The 21,286-nt window shown below is 60.3% G+C and overlaps 1 protein-coding gene across 5 annotated transcripts in view; it reads left to right on the top strand.

The window, feature by feature from the left end:
- The window catches only part of CNTFR (ciliary neurotrophic factor receptor), a 450,281-nt gene extending 429,901 nt beyond the window's left edge, over nt 1-20,380 (top strand). For 4 of the 5 annotated variants that reach the window (XM_074994432.1, XM_074994431.1, XM_074994433.1 and 1 more), the window contains 3 exons: nt 7,272-7,452; nt 17,054-17,204; nt 19,216-20,380. In XM_074994432.1, the coding sequence (XP_074850533.1) occupies nt 7,272-7,452; nt 17,054-17,204; nt 19,216 (333 nt within the window). In that variant the 3' untranslated portion in view covers nt 19,217-20,380. The remainder of the gene's footprint in view (nt 1-7,271; nt 7,453-17,053; nt 17,205-19,215) is intronic. The other variant, XM_074994435.1, reaches the window with a different exon arrangement.
- Nucleotides 20,381-21,286: the final 906 nt, after the last annotated feature.

Here is a 21,286-nt window from a genome sequence, read left to right as displayed (position 1 = left end):
CATTCTGTCTTGGAGCACAGACATTACTGATGGGCTTTGCTGGCTCGGCTCAAGCCAGAGGCACACATTTTTAGCAGTGCGAGTGATTAACTGTGGAGGAGGTTCCCCAGAGTCTGTGGAGTCTCCACCACTGATAACATTGAATTCCAGAGTGGATGTTTGGCTCCAAGCTCTGCTCTGGCGATTGCTGTGAGGCAGGTCCCTGGCCTGTGTGCTGCAGTGGGGCAGACAAGGGGATCCTTTCTGGTCTTGGACGCTCTGCAGCAAAGTACCTCAGAGAGGGATGGGTGGGATGTTCATTGCACAGGGCAGATTTGCGGCTTCGGTTGGCCCCCGAAGTGGAATATTCCTGTCTGCATGTTGACGGGTGGGGAGAATGGGCCTGGTTCTGCTCTGCAGCTGTAACTGCCGGGGTCCTGGGGAGATGCGGGGGGAGAAGGCGTTGCTGGCAGGGCTGCAGCTGAGAGGATTTATCACAGTCGGTGTCGCCAGCTGTTCAAGCTGGGCCCCTGCCTTCCCTCCTGTCTGGCAGGGTGGAGTGAGCTGCGGCGCCCCATGATGTTAGCAGGAGTTTGGTTGGCCGTGGAGGAAGGATCCAGCCGGTGGAGAGAGCAGAGATGGCAGACCCCCGCCAATAGCTCTGGGATGGAAGTGAGGCTCCAGCACCCAGTGCAGCATGAGGCCCTGTGTGGGTGGGGGGGCGGGGAGGGGCTTGTCTCCTTTGCAATTGTGGAGCTCGTGAGTCAGTCTCCTGGACTTGCATCTGCTTCTGCCAGCGCAGGACCTGGCCACAGCCCCCGTTCACTGTCCTGCTGTAGCCCAGACCACAGGCCGCAGCCACGGCAGCAAGGTCCACACCGTGGCAAATTAAGCACACCGTGGCCGGGGGCCCCCGGCCGACACGGGGCGCTAGGCGTGCCCTGGCAGTGAGGCGGTGAGCCTGCAATCGCCGCACAGCTCATATGGAGCTCGGCTCCGCGAGCGGAGGGGCTAAGAGCCTCCTTTGCATGTCATGGGCCATTGGTGGGGAATTACCCCTGGATACGCAGCCCAGAGCCAGAGGCTCAGGAGTGTGCAACAGCTGGAAAACCAGCAGGTCCCTCAGTGGCTCCAAGCTGCACCCAGAAAGGGTTACATAAGGGGTGAGCTAATGGGGGCGATCTGATTGTTCAGAGGGGGGCGCAGTGCACCTTTCCAGAGGGAAACAGGTGCCCTCAATAATTCCTAGTCACACCCTTCCTCCCCAGAGGGATCGCGTCATTCTCGCTGCATCACACAAGCACTTACACACCCAGGTACAGAAACACCCTGCATTCCCACACCCCTACACAAACACCCTGCATTCACACACTCACACACACCCCTACACAAACACCCTGCATTCACACACTCACACACACCCCTACACAAGTACTCTGTATTCACATACTTATGCACCCCCATACACAGACACTCTGCGTTCACACATATACACACCCCTACACAAACACCCTTCATTCACACTCACACACACTCCTACACAAGCACTCTGCATTCACACACTAAAACACTACCGTACACAAACACCCTGCATTCACACGCTCCCACACCCCCACGCACCCTGCATTTACCCTGACATACACCCTGCACACAGACATGCCCATATACACACACATACCTTGCATTTACAGTGACACACACGGCACTCACACCATCATGCCTCCAGACACACACTGCCTGCATTTACACCCACATCCCCCCACACATACCCTGCACTCATTCCCATGCCCTTCCAGGCCTCCAGACATCCCCTGCATTCACACCTGTGCACATGCACGGACACACTGCCACACACCCGCTCTGCACTCACACACCCTACCCCCATGCCCACACACGCATGCTTCCACACCCCACTTACCACGCACACGTCCTTTCAGGCTCACACATAGCCTTTCAGATCCGAAACTCCCATACAGTGCTCATGTACACATGAGTGTGCATTGGCTGTCCTGCTCACTCACCTGAATACACACTATTGCATACACGCACACGCACACGCACGCTGCTTCAAGAGACACACCTGCTCTCCCCAGGCGCCAAGTCAGCTCTCCCCAGGCACCATTTGCTCAGGTTCCTGCTGTCAGCTGCCCGGGTTGGGGCTCCATAGAGGGAGGGCAGTCTCCTGCCACCCTCCGCTACATGTCACCCAGGCTAGATCCCCTCGCCTGCCAAGCCTCCTCCCCCTGCACTAGCCATGCACCTGCTGGCTGCCCACGGCCCCCCGGGTTTTGGGGTCCAATTGGCAGTCCGATGTGGCAGCGGTCTGCCCACTGGCTCCCCCTGCGCGAGGCCCTGGGTCTCTTCTGCAGCACAGCATTGCTCCTGACTTTTACACGACACCAGACCCACACGACCAGCTGTACACCCACTGCACTCAGACACACCCACCGCTGCCCCCGACCCCAGGGCTCTGGGGTAGCTCCATTGGGTGGTATGCCACCACAGAGACGGCACTCTCCGCCATTCTGCCCCAGGGGTCTCACTACCCCGTCAGCATCAAACCAAGCCCAGCAAATGACATGCCTCGTTCTCCCGCCTTCCCCTCCTTGGCACACTGGCCCTTCCGGTCTCCCGAACTCCTCTCCCACCCAGGCCCCACCCAGGGGTGCTGTGACAAAAGTGGGGTGTGAGGCCTTTGTCCCCCTCATTCGGTTGCACGTGTTTCCTACTGTCCTCTAGCAACCCAAGGTGGGTGCCTCGGTTTCCCAAGCACAGCACTAGTGCCTAGTGGTGAGGGGAGTTTCGGTGTGATGACTTTGCAGACGGGAGGCAATGGGGCTCATTTGTAACCGAGGCAACCAGGTGACCCCTTTCTTCCCCTGGAAACAGGACAAAGGCGGGAGGAGGGGCCTGGCTGGTTGGAATTGGAGCTGGGTTGTTGAATGGGGAAATCACGTCTCACTGGGGGGGGGAGGGAGGGAGGGGGCCAGGTCCCAGCTCAGGGACCCCTCTGGCCGCTCTCCCCAAGATGGATGGTACTGGCGGCTTCTGGTTCCTGTGCTGACAAGTCTGTTCTGTGCTGGGTCCCTGTCGCCCCATAACCCGTCTGTTCTCCCTGCCGAGTGAGAGCCACGTCTGCCTGCGGGTGGGGGCAGGGCCTGGGGACCCCCAGCTCTGTGACAGGTGCTCTCCTCCCAGCTCCCTTCTGTCATGCCAGCCATCTGTTTCGGATGGCCTTCTTGTTCATGCGCTGATGCTCCTAGGAGCCTTCCTTTGCCCAGCACCAGTCTTGTACCGCTGTTCCTGGGCCAGCCACCCCAGCGGGCACATCTCCTCGGCCCCATCACTCAACCCCCTGAGCATACACAGTGGGGCACCCCCGACCGAGTCACCAGCTCTGAGCCCTTGCGAGATGACAGTTTCTTTGCTCTTGGCCAGCAAGAGTTCATCCCAGGGGCATGGTGGGTCTATTTCCATTTTCACTGGCTGAATGTGTGGCCATGGAGTGTCCTGGCAGGGGTGGAGAGTTAAACCGAGGCCAGACTCTCCCGCTCCGGCTTGCTCCTGGAATGGGATTTAGCTCTTTAAAAACTCGGCTGTTTGCTGAGCGGGGCCTCTGGGCTCTGCCGGGGGAGCCACCCTCTCCCACGCCCCTGGGGCAGGCCTTTGATGGAGTTACTGGGGCCGTAATCTGGGGCACTTGGATGACTCACTGCTATTCCCAGTGCTGCAGCTGATGTTTCAAAATACCCTGTCAGTTCCTTGGAAAGCACCGGCTGCCAGGGGGTTTCTAGATTCACCACTGGGATTCCCACCACCAGCACCCACCATCCAAGTTGTCCCTCAGGACACAAGCACGTCATTCCCCTTGAATTTTCCCTCTTCTCTTGCACAAACTGGGGCTCCTGGTGTGAAGCGCGGGCTGCAATGGGGTGTCTTTCTCTCCAAGCCCCAGCCTCTGAGCTGAGAGCTGCTTGGGCTTCCCAAGCCAGAGCTGCCTGGATTGGAAGCAGGGATACACTGTCGGTGCCCAGCTGTGTGTCTGTCCCTCCTGCCTCTGTGAACTGCTGGCCTGGGGAGCGGCGGAAGAGAAGCGGAGGCCAACATCCCTGCACCTGAGCTGAGCAGATGGGTCGCCTCAGGCCCCTCGCAAGCTGCACCTGCTCGGATGTTTATTCTCAGCAAGTGTCTGGAGAGACGGCGGCTGGTGTTGGGGGAAGGGAAGGGTGCGCGCGAGGCTTGACAATTGCAAGCGGAGCCCTTTGCAAGGGCTCTAGCAGCATGGCCGGGACGTGGGTGGCGGTCGCATGCAGGGCTCGCAGCAGGGCACCATCCTCCTGTTAGTCCTGAGGTTTCCTGTGTGCGACGAAGTGGGTGTGTGAGGAGTTTATTTCCCTGGTTCAGTTGCCCGTGTTTGCTACTGTTCTCTAGCAACCTGAGCTGGGTGCCTCAGTTTCCCTAGGCACAGCATCAGTGGGTGGTGGTGAGGGGAGTTTCGGTGTGATGTCTTCTCACCCATAGGCAATGGCCTTCCCTGTTCTTTGTAACTGAGGCAACCAGGTGACACAGGACACAATAAAGAGGAGGGGCCTGACTGGTTTGACTTGGAACTGGGCAGTGGAGTGGAACAGTCTGATCTGACTGGAGAGGGAGGGAGGGGGCCAGGACCCAGCTCGGGGACCCCTCTGGGCCCCTCTCCCCAAGATGGATGGTACTGGAAGCTTCTGGTCCCTGTGCTGACAAGTCTGTTCTACGCTCTGCCGTCGCCCCATAACCCCTCTGTTCTCCCTGCCGAGTGAGCGTCACGGCTGCCTGCGGGTGGGGAGTGGAACCTGGTGCCCCCACACTCCATGGTGCTGACAAACACGACATCCCCGAACACTCATCTGCCGCTCCCATCTGAGGGGGTCCAGGGGCTGTGGGGTGTCCAGCTGCGGGGCTGGGGGAGCTGACACCAGAAGACGTGGTGTAACTGGGGGGGCAGGTAGGAAGATAAGGGCACCGTGCACGAGTCAGGGCGTGACCCTGGCCTGTGAACAGATCTAGGACGGCAAGGCCTTGGTTCATGGAGAAAGGAAAATCCAACAGGTTCGAGGTCAGAGTAAGAGGAGCTAGAGCAGAGGAGGTGAGAGCTTGTGCTGGAGAAAGTGGGAGGACATTGCAGCCGCTTCTGTGCCCATGTGGAAGTCACATGGTGTCAGCACACACAGCCACATGCACCAAAGGAAGGTAACAGCCTGTGTGCGCATCACTCAGACCGGTGCATTGCCTCCGGGTTTGATCACTTGCTTGCGTCACGTAGCACTGACCTAGGTCCAAGCCTGAAAGACGAGCAGGGCTCAGAGAGCTTCAGATGCCTGGGGTTTTGTTCCTGCGCTCCTCGTCTTGGGCCTGCCAGGCAGAGGAGTGGACGCTTGGTTTGGTCTGGTGTGCCCGGGGCTGGAGGTACCTGACTCTCTGGGCCCTTGCTCTGACCCAGCAGGGCAAAGAGTCAGGATCCGAGTGTAGGTGAGCCCGGGGGCTGTTCCAGTCTGGCAAACGGTGCCGGCCCTGTGTTGTTTTCAATGGAAGAGACGGCTTCAGCTGGTGGAAATGGACAGAGCTCTGCTGCAGTCAGAGCCGACTCACGCCTGCTGAGGGTCTGGGACGCACAGTCCTGAAGACCTAGCAAGTAGGACCAAGCAAGGGGCTTTGCAGGGCGTGGGACCCGGCCCCAAACTCCTGGGCAGAATGCAGCTGAGGCACTCAGACCGCAGCCAGCAAAGCCCCAAGTGCTGGGCCAGCCGCGGAGCAGTTTCACTGACTCTGTTCCTGCATTCGGTCCAAGGCGTAGGCTGCCCTGGGGTTAGGTGGACATACTGCACAGCTGGCGGAGTAAAACTGAGAAGAAAGGTGGCTTCCAGCTGCACAGGACTGGCCCCCAGGCTCCTGGCATGGGCTGCTCCCTAACCCCATCCAGAGCCCTACTGCCACCCGAGGTCCCAGCTCCCCACTGGAATCGGGGCAGCTGACTGGACGCCCGAGCGGATCTCACCCCAGAGGCAAGGGCTGGGTATTAAACATCGTGCACGCAGGCTCGGCCCTGCCCACCTCCCGGCATGCCTCAGTCCTGACGCCCAGCTTCCTGCACGCGCCTCGTCAGTGCCCTGCAGCCCCTCTGCTCCCCCGTCTTCTGGAGCCGGGCCGATGCACCTCCTTTCCGACGTGCAGCCCCTGCTAGTCCAACCTGCCCCATCCTGTTCTAATGAGCCCCTCCACACTGGCCTGCCCCAGTTACGAGCAACGCTGAGCCCTGGGATGGGTGGAGGGACACCTGCGGGGGCCTGGGCAGAGACCCGCTGGCTTATTTCGCATGGGGCCAAAGTCGGACCCACAAGGCCGCAGAGGAGAATGTCTCAGTGCTCCCCCGTCGCACCCCCTCATGGCGGGTCGCCCCTCCTGCAGTGCCACGGTGGTAGCAGTGCTTCCGGCAGCCGGGCAGAAAACGCCTGCTGTGTGGTGCGGGTCCGCAGTGGGAACATGGAGGAGGCTTGGGGAGGGGCTGCTGTGGGAGCCCCTCAGAGCCCCTTGCCGGCGTTTGTCTGGCCTTGGCTTGAGCAGGGCAGCTGAGCATCCCTCCTGGGATCAACTGGCTTCGACCAAGCCACGGCCTTGCCATTTAACGCTGCTCCCTGGAAGTCTAAACCCGACACCTCCCCTGTCCCTTAGTGCTGCCACCTGCCTTCTGGTGTGTTAGCAGAGGGCTGTCCCTGAGCAAGGGGCTGAGAGGTGAGCGAAGGGGCTCCCAGTGCTGGCCCTGACGTCATCGTAGGTTGGCCTAGGCTGGCCCGTCTCTGTGTTATTGCGGGGTTGCCCTTGAGTGCTCAGCAGCAGGTCTGTCGCTTGCTAGCCTGGGGCTGAGCATGCAGTTTGTGGTGGGGTGGCTCATGAAGGAGCAGAGACCTGTGGCTCGGGTCATGCTGCAGCGACAGACCTCCCCATTGGTGCTAGAGCTGGGCTCCAAGTTCCCCCACCCGCCTCCCTGTCTCGTACTTTCTCTTCAGGCCTGATCCTGGAGCCCCCTAGCCCCTGGTGAGATGGGTGGGAGCTGGGTACATGGAGGGCTGCCCAGATCATTCCCCCACCTCCGCCATGCCCCCTCCTGGGGATCGCAGGCTGCTGGTGACACTGGTCTGCAGGGGTAACCGGCTGCGGTGTTCACGCCGCACTCCCCGATGGATCCCCGAGGCCCTGCTCCCCTCTGGTCTCTCTCCTGGCCTGGCCCTACTGACCGCCTTCCTCTCCCCATGCAGGTGGAGCTGTCGGATGGGACGTCCCACACCATCACCGATGCCTACGCCGGCAAGGAGTATATCATCCAGGTGGCAGCCAAGGACAGTGACATCGGCACATGGAGCGACTGGAGCGTGGCCGTGCATGCCACGCCCTGGACGGAGGAGCCCAAGCACCTCACCACAGAAGCGCAGGTGGCAGGTGAGGGGCCCGGGGTTTGACCCCTCTCCTGCCAAGGGCACGGTGCTAGCCCTGCTGGTGGGAGTGGGGACTCAGGCCCAACAAAGGGGGGTGAGTCCCCCAAGTTCACGCAGAAAGCAGCAGTGGCAGGAGGAGAAACCAGGAGTCCTGGGTCCCAGCCTCCTGCTCTGACTCACTAGACTCCTCTCCCCTCCCGGAGCTGCCCTCAGAACCCAGGTGTCCTGACTCCCTGGTCCTCCTGCTCTGACCACTGGACTCCACGCCCCTCCCAGTGTCAGGGTTAGAACAAGGAGTCCTGCCTTCCAGCCTCTAGCCCACCCTACATCATCCTGTCCAGACGGCGCACTGCATTCTGGGACAGCTGGAGGCCCAGGGCCACCAGCACTGCCTGGAGTGAGTCAAGGCAACCCAGGGACCCCCAAGGCCCTGACTTTCTTCCAGGTGACAGCAGGTGTCAGGCTCCACGTACGGGGGCAGTTCCCAGCTCCCGGAGCTGTTGCTCCAGCTCTCCACACTCAGGCAGCAGCAGTTAACTCAGGGTGCCTTGTTAAGCCTTTCTGTGCATCTGGGAAGGACGGACACATGTTGCATTTAAACGGTGGTTGTGATTTGGATTCACTCCGGGCTGCCTGGTGCTGGGCCCATGACACCTGTGCCCTGCCAGCCTGGGCTCTGCCCAGCTGGGACACTGGTGCTCCTGCCAGCAAGTGGGGAAGAGTGAAACTAAAAACAAGGACTGTTGGGGTCTGACGGGGCTCCCTCCAGCCAGTCCAAGGCCGTGACTCAGGCCTACAGGCCAGAGACCTTCTCCCTGTACCACAAGCTGTTCTATTCTATCCGTCTTCTGTCACCCCCCACTACAAGGGGCTAGTTAACCTGCCCGGCCCCTCCCTTCCTTCTCCAGGTGGCTAAAGTGAGGCACAGGAAAGCTAGCGTGCAAGGCTGCATAGACTCGGCTAGTTGGTGCCCCGCTAGTGCCCCTGCCAGGCAGAGCCCCCCAAATCAACAGCTGGTCCCTCAGCAATTCACCCCAGGCTAGAGGCACTCAGCCGCAGCGCCAGCGTGCAAACTGTGCCGATGCCTGGGCGGAGCACTAGCTAGTGCTTCTCTCTCGTGGACACACAGCACGTGCCCCAGGGGTGCAAAAGTCCTGTGCCCGCACACACGCACCTGTCCGCCAAGCCCCTCGTCCCTGCACACACAGCTCACTGCTGGGACACGTCTGACCCCTGCAGGCAGCCAAGGAATTAGCCTCCACCTCCCTCTCCTGCCCTGACGCCTTTGGGTGGTTTGGCTAAGCACCAGCTAGGTTTGGCCCCCCGCAAGACTGGGCCCTGCACCGTGCCCCTGGCTGGCTCAGCCTCAGCCAGAGGGCGACAGCTCCTCCCAGCTCTGGCCCTGCGAAGAAGCACTCAGCATTGCTAGGCAGACAGTTACTCAGTGGAGCGCAGCCCCCGGCCCCGCTGACCCCGCGCAAGGGCTCGGCACGAGGCCAGCTGGACAGACGAGGCACGAAGTTAACAAGCCCCTGTTTCTAGGAAAGAGCTGGGCCCGCGTCCAACACGCCCACCCCCCCAGCCTCAGCCGGCCATTTCCCAGAACAACTGGAGCAGGCCCCAGCGTGGGTCCCCCCACTGGCACTCTGTGCTGGGAGGTTGGGCAATCCGCATCCCCAGAGCTGACAAATCACTGCTTGGAGCAGAGCACTGGGACAGCATCCACATGCACAGCGCTGCGCAGAGCCTCCGGCTGCAAGGCCTTGGCATCGCTGACTCCGCGTGTGTGTGTGTGCGCGCGCGCGCGTGCACAGACCCTGAGCGCTGCTGACTCTGTGTGTGTGTGTGTGCGTGCACAGACCCTGAGCACTGCTGACTCTGTGTATGTGTGCGCACAGACCCTGAGTGCTGCTGACTCTGTGTGTGCGTGTGTGCGCACAGTCCCTGAGGATTGCTGACTCTGTGTGTGTGTGTGTGCGCACAGTCCCTGAGCATTGCTGACTCTGTATGTGTGTGTGCGCACAGACCCTGAGCGCAGCTGACTCTGTGAGTGTGTGTGCGCACAGACCCTGAGCGCTGCTGACTCTGTGTGTGTGTGCACCGACCCTGAGCGCTGCTGACTCTGTGTGTGTGTGTGTGCGCACCGACCCTGAGCGCTGCTGACTCTGTGTGTGTGTGTGTGTGCACCGACCCCAAGCGCTGCTGACTCTGTGTGTGTGTGTGCGCACCGACCCTGAGCGCTGCTGACTCTGTGTGTGTGCGTGTGCACACAGACCTTGAGAGCTGCTGCCTCTGTGTGTGTGTGTGTGTGTGTGTGTGCACCGACCCTGAGCGCTGCTGAATCTGTGTGTGTGTGTGTGTGCGCACCAACCCTGAGCGCTGCTGACTCTGTGTGTGTATGTGCACGCACAGACCCTGAGCGCTGCTGACTCTGTGTGTGTGTGTGTGTGTGTGTGCACCGACCCTGAGCACTGCTGACTCTGTGTGTGTGTGTGTGCGCACCGACCCTGAGCGCTGCTGACTCTGTGTGTGTGTGTGTGCGCACCGACCCTGAGCGCTGCTGACTCTGTGTGTGTGTGTGTGTGCACCGACCCCAAGCGCTGCTGACTCTGTGTGTGTGTGTGCGCACCGACCCTGAGCGCTGCTGACTCTGTGTGTGTGCGTGTGCACACAGACCTTGAGAGCTGCTGCCTCTGTGTGTGTGTGTGTGTGTGTGTGTGCACCGACCCTGAGCGCTGCTGAATCTGTGTGTGTGTGTGTGTGCGCACCAACCCTGAGCGCTGCTGACTCTGTGTGTGTATGTGCACGCACAGACCCTGAGCGCTGCTGACTCTGTGTGTGTGTGTGTGTGTGTGCACCGACCCTGAGCACTGCTGACTCTGTGTGTGTGTGTGCACCAACCCTGAGCGCTGCTGACTCTGTGTGTGTGTGTGTGCGTGCACAGACCCTGAGCGCTGCTGACTCTGTGTGTGTGCGCGCAGAGCCTGAGCGCTGCTGACTCTGTGTGTGTGTGTGCGCGCACAGACCCTGAGCGCTGCTGACTCTGTGTGTGTGTGTGTGCACCGACCCAGAGCGCTGCTGACTCTGTGTGTGTGCACCAACCCTGAGCGTTGCTGACTCTGTGTGTGTGTGTGTGTGCACACAGACCCTGAGCGCTGCTGACTCTGTGTGTGTGTGTGTGCACCAACCCCGAGCGCTGCTGACTCTGTGTGTGTGTGTGTGTGTGTGCGCACCGACCCTGAGTGCTGCTGACTCTGTGTGTGTGTGTGTGCGCACAGACCTTGAGCGCTGCTGACTCTGTGTGTGTGTGTGTGTGTGCACCGACCCTGAGCGCTGCTGACTCTGTGTGTGTGTGTGCGCGCGCACCAACCCTGAGCGCTGCTGACTCTGTGTGTGTGTGTGTGTGCGCACTGACCCTGAGCGCTGCTAACTCTGTGTGTGTGTGTGTGTGTGTGTGCACCAACCCTGAGCGCTGCTGACTCTGTGTGTGTGTGTGTGTGCACCGACCCTGAGCTCTGTGTGTGTGTGTGTGTTTGCGCACTGACCCTGAGCGCTGCTGACTCTGTGTGTGTGTGTGTGTGTGCGTGTGCACCAACCCTGAGCGCTGCTGACTCTGTGTGTGTGTGTGTGTGTGTGCACCGACCCTGAGCGCTGCTGACTCTGTATGTGTGTGTGTGTGTGCACCAACCCTGAGTGCTGCTGACTCTGTGTGTGTGTGCGTGCAGAGCCTGAGCACTCATGACTCTGTGTGTGTGTGTGCGCACAGACCCTGAGCACTGCTGACTCTGTGTGTGTGTGTGTGTGCGCACCGACCCTGAGTGCTGCTGACTCTGTGTGTGTGTGTGTGTGTGTGTGCGCACTGACCCTGAGCGCTGCTGACTCTGTGTGTGTGTGTGTGCACCAACCCTGAGCGCTGCTGACTCTGTGTGTGTGCGCGCACAGACCCTGAGCGCTGCTGACTCTGTGTGTGTGTGTGTGTGTGTGTGTGCACCGACCCTGAGCGCTGCTGACTCTGTGTGTGTGTGTGCGCACCAACCCTGAGTGCTGCTGACTCTGTGTGTGTGTGTGTGTGCACAGACCCTGAGCGCTGCTGACTCTGTGTGTGTGTGTGTGCACCAACCCTGAGCGCTGCTGACTCTGTGTGTGTGTGTGTGCGTGCACAGACCCTGAGCGCTGCTGACTCTGTGTGTGTGCGCACAGACCCTGAGTGCTGCTGACTCTGTGTGTGTGTGTGTGTGTGTGTGTGCACAGACCCTGAGCGCTGCTGACTCTGTGTGTGTGTGTGTGTGCGCACCGACCCTGAGCGCTGCTGACTCTGTGTGTGTGTGTGTGCGCACAGAGCCTGAGCACTCATGACTCTGTGTGTGTGTGTGTGCGCACAGACCCTGAGCACTGCTGACTCTGTGTGTGTGTGTGTGTGTGTGTGTGCACCGACCCTGAGCGCTGCTGACTCTGTGTGTGTGTGTGTGTGCACCGACCCCGAGCGCTGCTGACTCTGTTTGTGTGTGTGTGTGTGTGTGTGCACTGACCCTGAGCGCTGCTGACTCTGTGTGTGTGTGTGTGTGTGTGCACTGACCCCGAGCGCTGCTGACTCTGTGTGTGTGTGTGTGTGCACTGACCCTGAGCGCTGCTGACTCTGTGTGTGTGTGTGTGTGCACAGACCCTGAGCGCTGCTGACTGTGTGTGTGTGTGTGTGCACCAACCCTGAGCGCTGCTGACTCTGTGTGTGTGCACCAACCCTGAGCACTGCTGACTCTGTGTGTGTGTGTGCACCAACCCTGAGCGCTGCTGACTCTGTGTGTGTGTGTGTGCGTGCACAGACCCTGAGCACTGCTGACTCTGTGTGTGTGCGCGCAGAGCCTGAGCGCTGCTGACTCTGTGTGTGCGTGTGTGTGCGCACAGTCCCTGAGCATTGCTGACTCTGTGTGTGTGTGTGTGCGCACAGTCCCTGAGCATTGCTGACTCTGTATGTGTGTGTGCACACAGACCCTGAGCGCAGCTGACTCTGTGAGTGTGTGCGCACAGACCCTGAGCGCTGCTGACTCTGTGTGTGTGTGTGTGTGCACCGACCCTGAGCGCTGCTGACTCTGTGTGTGTGTGTGTGTGCACCGACCCCGAGCGCTGCTGACTCTGTGTGTGTGTGTGCGCACCGACCCTGAGCGCTGCTGACTCTGTGTGTGTGCGTGTGCACACAGACCTTGAGAGCTGCTGCCTCTGTGTGTGTGTGTGTGTGTGTGTGCACCGACCCTGAGCGCTGCTGAATCTGTGTGTGTGTGTGTGTGCGCACCAACCCTGAGCGCTGCTGACTCTGTGTGTGTATGTGCACGCACAGACCCTGAGCGCTGCTGACTCTGTGTGTGTGTGTGTGTGTGTGTGCACCGACCCTGAGCACTGCTGACTCTGTGTGTGTGTGTGCACCAACCCTGAGCGCTGCTGACTCTGTGTGTGTGTGTGTGCGTGCACAGACCCTGAGCGCTGCTGACTCTGTGTGTGTGTGTGCGCGCACAGACCCTGAGCGCTGCTGACTCTGTGTGTGTGTGTGTGCACCGACCCAGAGCGCTGCTGACTCTGTGTGTGTGCACCAACCCTGAGCGTTGCTGACTCTGTGTGTGTGTGTGTGTGCACACAGACCCTGAGCGCTGCTGACTCTGTGTGTGTGTGTGTGTGTGTGTGCACCGACCCTGAGCGCTGCTGACTCTGTGTGTGTGTGTGCACCAACCCCGAGCGCTGCTGACTCTGTGTGTGTGTGTGTGTGTGCGCACCGACCCTGAGTGCTGCTGACTCTGTGTGTGTGTGTGTGCGCACAGACCTTGAGCGCTGCTGACTCTGTGTGTGTGTGTGTGTGTGTGCACCGACCCTGAGCGCTGCTGACTCTGTGTGTGTGTGTGTGCGCGCGCACCAACCCTGAGCGCTGCTGACTCTGTGTGTGTGTGTGTGTGCGCACTGACCCTGAGCGCTGCTAACTCTGTGTGTGTGTGTGTGTGTGTGTGCACCAACCCTGAGCGCTGCTGACTCTGTGTGTGTGTGTGTGTGCACCGACCCTGAGCTCTGTGTGTGTGTGTGTGTTTGCGCACTGACCCTGAGCGCTGCTGACTCTGTGTGTGTGTGTGTGTGTGCGTGTGCACCAACCCTGAGCGCTGCTGACTCTGTGTGTGTGTGTGTGTGTGTGTGTGCACCGACCCTGAGCGCTGCTGACTCTGTATGTGTGTGTGTGTGTGCACCAACCCTGAGTGCTGCTGACTCTGTGTGTGTGTGCGTGCAGAGCCTGAGCACTCATGACTCTGTGTGTGTGTGTGCGCACAGACCCTGAGCACTGCTGACTCTGTGTGTGTGTGTGTGTGCGCACCGACCCTGAGTGCTGCTGACTCTGTGTGTGTGTGTGTGTGTGCGCACTGACCCTGAGCGCTGCTGACTCTGTGTGTGTGTGTGTGCACCAACCCTGAGCGCTGCTGACTCTGTGTGTGTGTGTGTGCACCAACCCTGAGCGCTGCTGACTCTGTGTGTGTGCGCGCACAGACCCTGAGCGCTGCTGACTCTGTGTGTGTGTGTGTGTGTGTGTGTGCACCGACCCTGAGCGCTGCTGACTCTGTGTGTGTGTGTGCGCACCAACCCTGAGTGCTGCTGACTCTGTGTGTGTATGTGCACACAGAGCCTGAGCACTCATGACTCTGTGTGTGTGTGTTTGCGCACAGACCCTGAGCACTGCTGACTCTGTGTGTGTGTGTGCGCACCGACCCTGAGCGCTGCTGACTCTGTGTGTGTGTGTGTGTGCAGCAACCCTGAGCGCTGCTGACTCTGTGTGTGTGTGTGTGTGTGTGTGCACCGACCCTGAGCGCTGCTGACTCTGTGTGTGTGTGTGTCTGTGTGTGCGCACTGACCGTGAGCGCTGCTGACTCTGTGTGTGTGTATGCACCCACCCTGACTGCTGCTGACTGTGTGTGTGTGTGTGTGTGTGTGTGTGTGTGTGTGTGTGCGCAAAGACCCTGAGCGCTGCTGACTCTCTGTGTGCAAATCCTCCATGCTGAGGGTTTGTGTTTGCGTTGATGAACCCTTGTCATGTCTGTGTGTGTGTGTGCAAATGCGTGGCACTGTCAAGCGTGTGTGCATGTATTAAGCCCCTTGGGCTGTGCGAGCCCCAGGCGCCTGGCCCACATGGGGCATGCAGGCGAGTGGGGAGCCCCTGGAGGCTGCAGGCCAGGGGCAGAGGCCCCTGTTTGCTGCTGCTCTCGGGCTGAAGACATGCTGAGAGATGCCGTCTGGATGAGGCTGTGGCACCTGCCTGGTGCTAATCCAGGGGCTCTGCTGCCTGGAGCATGTCGGCCAGAGTGAACAGTTTGCAGCGTTCAGACACACGCTGCCCACACCGTGCACACAAACCCATGTAAAGGCACAGGCAAGCCGCCGCCCTCGCCGTCGCACACCCCCGCACACACTCCCGAGCCCAGTGTCTTCCACTTCAGGTAACCCTTTGTGAGCGTGACAAACAACACACGCTGCTGAAGTCTGACTTGCACGTTACGCTTCTTCCATGTGCCACCTCGCACGCACGTGCACAACTTATGCGTACACACGTACCATCCTACCACCATGCACAGACACTTCTTGCATGCGCCCCCCCACCTTTGCACACCTCTTGAGACACACGCAAAGCTGATAGCTGTGAAATCACTGCGCTGAACACAGCAGGACCGCTCTGAAGTAGCCTCTTTCCACCCCTCTGTCTCTGGACACCTGCTGAGGTCGCCCATCCACTCCTGTTTGCACCAGTGTGACAGTTCCAGTCAGCGACTAGTGGCTAACTCAGCTCCCCCAGGCCTGCGCCTGCTGCCCCTTAGCCCAGCCCAGTGGCACCAGTTAGATCTAGACACACAGCATGGGCAGCTGTCCACTGCTAAGCCAGGACTGGTGCTGATGTGGAGCTACTGGTCCCAGATGGGCAGAGGGAATTTGGGGCTAGGCTCCCGCCAGGGGGATATGGACAACGCTGCTCAGGCCTGGCCTCGTGCGACCTCCAAGTGCAATACAGGAGGGGCTGTGTGCCAGGAGTACAGCTCAGTGTCACAGAGCAGGACAAAGGCTGTGTGGGGGTAAAGTCCCTGCCAGGCCTCTCTGCTGCTATAGGCATCTCAAGGCACCTGGCAGGCTGTGAGGGTGAGGTCAGGTTGCTGGAGTCGCAGCCCTGACGATGCCTGAAGTCTGGCATGCCAGATGATGTCATGAAGCGGATCCCCACCGTGCTGGTGATGCCACATGCCAGATGATGTCATGAAGCGGACCCCCACCGTGCTGGTGATGCCACATGCCAGATGATGTCATGAAGCGGATCCCCACCCTGCTGGTGATGCCACATGCCAGATGATGTCATGAAGCGGATCCCCACCCTGCTGGTGATGCCACATGCCAGATGATGTCATGAAGCAGACCGCCACCGTGCTGGTGATGTCACATGCCAGATGATGTCATGAAGCGGATCCCCACCCTGCTGGTGATGTCACATGCCAGATGATGTCATGAAGCGGATCCCCACCATGCTCTTGATGTCACATGCTGATGACATCAGGCGGCTCCGTGTGTGCTGGGGCTGCTGGCTCTGTGCCTCCAGAGACCGGCTGTTCTCATTCTCACCTCCTTCACCCCAAGGCAGGCAGCTCCCTGCCCCACAGCGGAGCAATGACACAGGAAGGAGATGGGCCGCTCTGGGGCTACCCGGCCCTGTTCAGCCCCAGCAGGTGCTGCGGCACACAGCCATGGAAGCTGGGGACAAGCCCGAAGCAGCTGGGTCTGGTTGGCTTTCCACATGGATGAGCCCAGATCACACACTCGCCCCCCACCCCACCCCAGCGACTGGCACTCCCACTGGGCGCTCTACCCCGCCCAGAGCAGAGCCCTCCGCATTCCCTCCTGGGACGGACACCGCCTGGCGGGGAGACGGGAGGCGCAGCTCGCTGGGGCCGGTCGCTCCTGAGGGCAGGCCGGCAGCTCCGGCTGCATCCCCCAGAACCCCAGCCGGTTCCCGGGTCCTCCTGCAGGCCGGGGCCACTTTTCCTGCACGTCTCCCCGACTCTGGCAAGGGGACGTTTCCACGGGAAGATGGTGCCCTCTGCTGGCCGCTTGGTTTAACGCGGGGTCCAATCCAGTGGCGCTCTGGGGTGCGCCCAGGAGAACACAGGCACATGGCTCTGCTGAGGCTGCACGCCAGGCCCCGGTATGGCAGGGGTCAAGGAGGGTAGGGGGATGCCCGTGTCCAGTTCCAAGGGCAGCGCCGGGCAAAGGGACAATGCCCAGGCCCCCTCAGCCGGGGGCGGTTGAGAGACAAGTCGCTGGGGGCAGGGAGGGCTGACGAGACGCGTGACCCACTGCACCTTGCGGGAGGCTACTCGTGGGGACGGAGGGGCTCCCCATCCCGAGAAGCGGTGTCAGGGCCGAGGGCTTTTTCATGGGGGGGCAATGGCTGGCGCGGTAAGCCCTGGTCTGGGCATGGAGCAGCCACTTGTGCCACCCCAGGGCAGGTGTGGTGCTTGGAGGGTGGGTTCAGCGTGCAGTAGGAGAGGCAGCCAGTAACTGCCTGTTGCCCCCCGGGGGCCTGTTCTTTCCCCTCGCTCCAGAGACGACAACCAGCAGCACCTCTTCCTTCCTGCCACCCCCCACCACCAAGATCTGCGACCTGGAGGCCGTTGTGGGCAGCGGGGCCGGGGCCGGGGTCGTGTCCTGGGCAGCAGGATTGGTACTGGCAGCAGCTGGTGTTCTGCTTATTTAGTAAGTGTGCCCCAGCTCCCTCCTCTCAGCCCCCAGGGGTCTGGAGCTGAGCTAGTCACCCCTGGGCCACCAGACTGGGACACGGCAGTCCAGGGAGTCCATGGCTTGCCCTTCCCCAGCAGCCACCTGTGTACTCACTGCCCAGTCACCGCTGCATGCAAGGCACCGAGAGAGTTACCGGCCAGGAGTGAGGCCAGGCCAGCGTTCGCCCCTGTGGGGCAGCTTCACCTCTGTGACTACACGGGGCCTTGTCTGCACCAGGGTTGCACAAGGACAGAGATCACGAGCCGTAGGTATCCTGGCAGAAAAACACACCTTGCCAGTGCGGATGTCTCCCGGGCGACTGGAGACACAAAAGGCCCAGTCACCGATTCACTGATCGACCGGCGCGTCGAATCCTCTTGCACATGTAGCGACTGAGCGATCTCTCAGCCTCACTCCCGTGCACGTCTGTCGATCGATAAATCTAGAGCGCTGGCTCCCTAACCCCGTGCACAGCCATCGAGCGATCAGTCTAACCCGCCTCTCTAGCTACCCCCATACACCGTAGCTAGCTAGCCCCATGTGCTACATGTATTATGGATCTAGCTAGCCCCATGCACACCTGTCTCTCTGCCTCTCTAACACCATAGGAGCTGTCTGCCTGTCTCCCTAGCTCGTCTGTCCTAGCCTGCTGCTCCTCACCCCAGTGCCTGTCCTGTAAAATCCAGGGCTGCGGTGGAGTCCCCACCCTTTCTCTTTTGGGGGGGGGTCTGAGCATGGCTTGGAGGAAGGGCTTTGCTCTGATTGGTTGTGCTGGGTGTGGGGGGGGTGTCGTGTTTTTCCCGGTGGGCCTTTGAGTACAGAGGATGTGGGTGTTGGGGTTCACTGGGGGAGGGGGCGTCAGTGCTCGGGGGGAGGCAGTTTGTCGTTTCAGGCTGATGGGCGTTTCTGGCCTTACAGTCGATGAGCCTGTGAGGAACACGCATGGGCGTTCGCAGAGATGCCCACACAGTGAGGCGTGCAGGCGCACGCTTGTGTCTGCACTCATGCACACCCACGTGGACACACACCCGCCTAGGCAAACTCAGGCATGGCCCTTGCACGCACTCCCCCCCGCCCCCCGATGCAATAGCTTGACGCAGGGGGTGACTCCCTTTGCTTTCAGGGTAGAGCAGGGCTGGGTCTGGCCTCACCGCTCTGTCTCAGCCAAAGCCGGCTGCTTTCCTCTGCCATTGAGCCTTGAACCTGTGTTGTCCCTGGCAGAGGTGGAGCTTGAGAGGCTAAGGGGCTGCTCCTGCTACAGCTGGGGGGGATCTCCGCTGTCCAGCGTGGTGAGATCCTGAGGCCACTCACACCAATGGCAAAACTTCCAGTCCCCACAGTAGGGCCAGGATTAGCCCCAGCTGTGTGGTCCCAGCCCTACAACTGCAGCCTCGGGATTCCTTTTGCAGAGCAGGGGCACGTCGATCTATCTGTGACGATACCTGCCTGGTGCCACAGGGAGGCCGCTGTTACGGGGCTGGTAGGGAAAGTTTTCCCTACTGTTCTGGGGCTTGGGTGGGGCGGGGGCAGGTCAGAAGCAGCTGTGAGGGTGGGGGTGGGGCTGGGGTGCCGGCCCCCCACGAGGGCACTGCAAACGCCCTTTCTTTGGGCGTTGGCTGGCAAGTCTGGCTCGGTGGCTAAGTGATCACTCGGTCATTTCCCCCAGGCCCAAGCGGCAGCGATCGTGAGGTTTTCTGCCTTCCCCTATGGAGCATGTCTCACTTCTGGGCTCCTCTGTGTCTCTCTCCCCTGTTCAGCTCCCAGCCCAGCCAGCCATGGGCTCTGGGGCAGCTCAGTGACTCCAGTCCCTGCCTTTGCACACAACAGAGCCGTCTCCCGAACCCAGGCGGGGGAGCAAGGGCTGGGTGCTGAGCCGGCCGGGTGGCCTGCACCACTGGGGCTTTCGGTTGTGCTGGGTTGGAGCGTGCGGCCCTCGGGAGCCCCCGGAGTGCAGGCGGTGACCCTCTCTCTGTCCGTCTCCCTGCAGATCCCCCTCCTGGCAGCCCTGCGGAGGAGACCGCCGCCCCGTCCGAATCTGTTTCCTTGTCTATTTTGCACATGTTCCGGCGGACGTGTTACATTTCTCTTCATTGCTTCACTTTCCAGAAGGACAGCCCTGCCGCGCTGGGGGATTCCCTGCCCCAGTGCTGCTGGGGACTGCGGGTCCTTGACAAAAAGAGAGAGCAAGAGACTGCCCCCTCCCCGACCCCACACGTCAGGCGCGGACCCCGGCCACGCCGCAGCACAGCACCCAGAGGAGAGCGCCGGCCGTCCCCAGCGAGAGATCAGCGCATACAGCTAAGCCGCCATGCCAAAGATGCTAAGAATTTCGCTTCGCGCCCACCACGCTCTGCCGCCACGGACGTGTCAAAGGCCCGCGGGAAAGGGGCGGGGCAGAGAACCTTGTGAGGGGTGTGACGCCGCCCCCCGACTGCTCCTCACGGGGGCGCCGAAGAACTGAACTGGCTTCCACATGCCTCGGGATGGAGGGGCGGGGGGGTTAGTCCTTCCTCAGCTGTGGTTCCCCACCCCCAGCCCTCGTGCAGCAGAGGACGTGAGCACTATTTTCACAAGGGTGGACTAGTGCACCGTGGGCTTTCTTTTTTTACGGGCAACGGAATCCGAGCAGAGCAACAGTCCGGCCGACACATCTGCCTCCACTGCCCGTCTCCCCTGGAATCTCAGCGCCTCCCACACGCCCCATCCCGGGCGAAATCAGCACGGGGACAGTCGCTGTGGTGAAGGCCAAGGCTCCTCCACCCCATTGGTTGTCTCTCTTTTTATTGCCTCCGGCCCGTTTCTACAGGGAAGCGCCTTGGTTTCCGCAATTGTCTTATTATTGGGAAAAAAAATATTCATAATGGAACTGTAGTGACACAGACATATGTCCCCACCAGCCTCGTCTGTTCCCCCAACCTTCCCCCCTGCCCCTTCTCCCTCTGTACCCTGACCCTGTTTTCTAAGGCACTCCCTCCTGCCCGTTCCAAGAGCAGTATTTAATGCCCTATGTCGTAGTATTCCAAATGTTAACACACGGTATTTGAATTTTTTATAGACGTGTATATATATATAAAAAAAAAACCCCACACGCACACAACAGCCAACCACAGAAAGTGCCCCAGGAGAGAGGTAGGGCCATTAAACATGATCATTTCGTGATGACTGTTGGCCCCCTGGCATTATTTCACCTCCAGGAAGGGAATGCAATTCACCTCGTTGGTCAAGGGCAGGGTCAGGGCTGAGTCCCAAGCGTTCTAGCCCCAGCAGGACTCTGGTGATCGGGGGTCCAAAGCGGGGAGAATGTAGGGTGAGAGGAGGCGGGACGGATTAAAAAGCCCCCAGATTTGGCTTTCTATAGCCTCCCAGGAGATCTAGAGCGCTTTGGAGCTCCAGAACCCCCAGACGTTCTAGAGCCCTTGGGAATCTGTGTGAGGGCCTTTTGGAGGCTTTAGGTGTCCCCACAGTTGCAGCACTTTTGACACCCCACTCCCAGAGTTCTGGAGTCTGTTGGGGTCCCTCTGCAGTGCTCTAGTGCCCTTGGGAATCCCAGCACCCCCAAGAATTCTAGCGCCTTGGAGGCCTAGAACCCCAAGCGTTCTAGAGCTCTTTGGAGCATTGGACACTCTAGCACCACCCAGCGTTTCAGACTTGGCATTCTGTAGACCTGTGTTCTAGAAGAAGAGTCCCAAAGCCTATCAGGATGGAGAAACCAAACAAGCGAAAGAGCCCCTTGCCTCCCACATCACCCCGCATGCCATTCTGGCCACCTAACGCCTCTCCCAGCACAAGTCCAATCTGAGCAATGGTCAGGCTGAGCCCCTGCCACCTTCGCCATGTTCCTGCAGTGGGCCGCAGAGGCAGGACACAGTGTGGGCACACAGACACCCCTACTTACTTCGGTGCCTGTGCCTGGGCTAAGTTCGGGGAAAGGGGCATCAGTTCAGCCATTCCTGGTTAAACTTTGCCAAGGGGCCAGGCTTTAACCCAATAAGAGCCACTCCCACAAGACGGGAGGACTGAAGAGGGAGGTGGTGGGGTCAGGACGTCAGAAGCCCAGG

Source organism: Carettochelys insculpta, chromosome 5 (genome assembly GCF_033958435.1).
Source record: "Carettochelys insculpta isolate YL-2023 chromosome 5, ASM3395843v1, whole genome shotgun sequence".
Classification (NCBI taxonomy): domain Eukaryota; kingdom Metazoa; phylum Chordata; order Testudines; family Carettochelyidae; genus Carettochelys; species Carettochelys insculpta.
The sequence above is the reverse complement of the archived record's forward strand: the minus strand, read 5'-3'. Positions and strand labels throughout refer to the sequence as shown.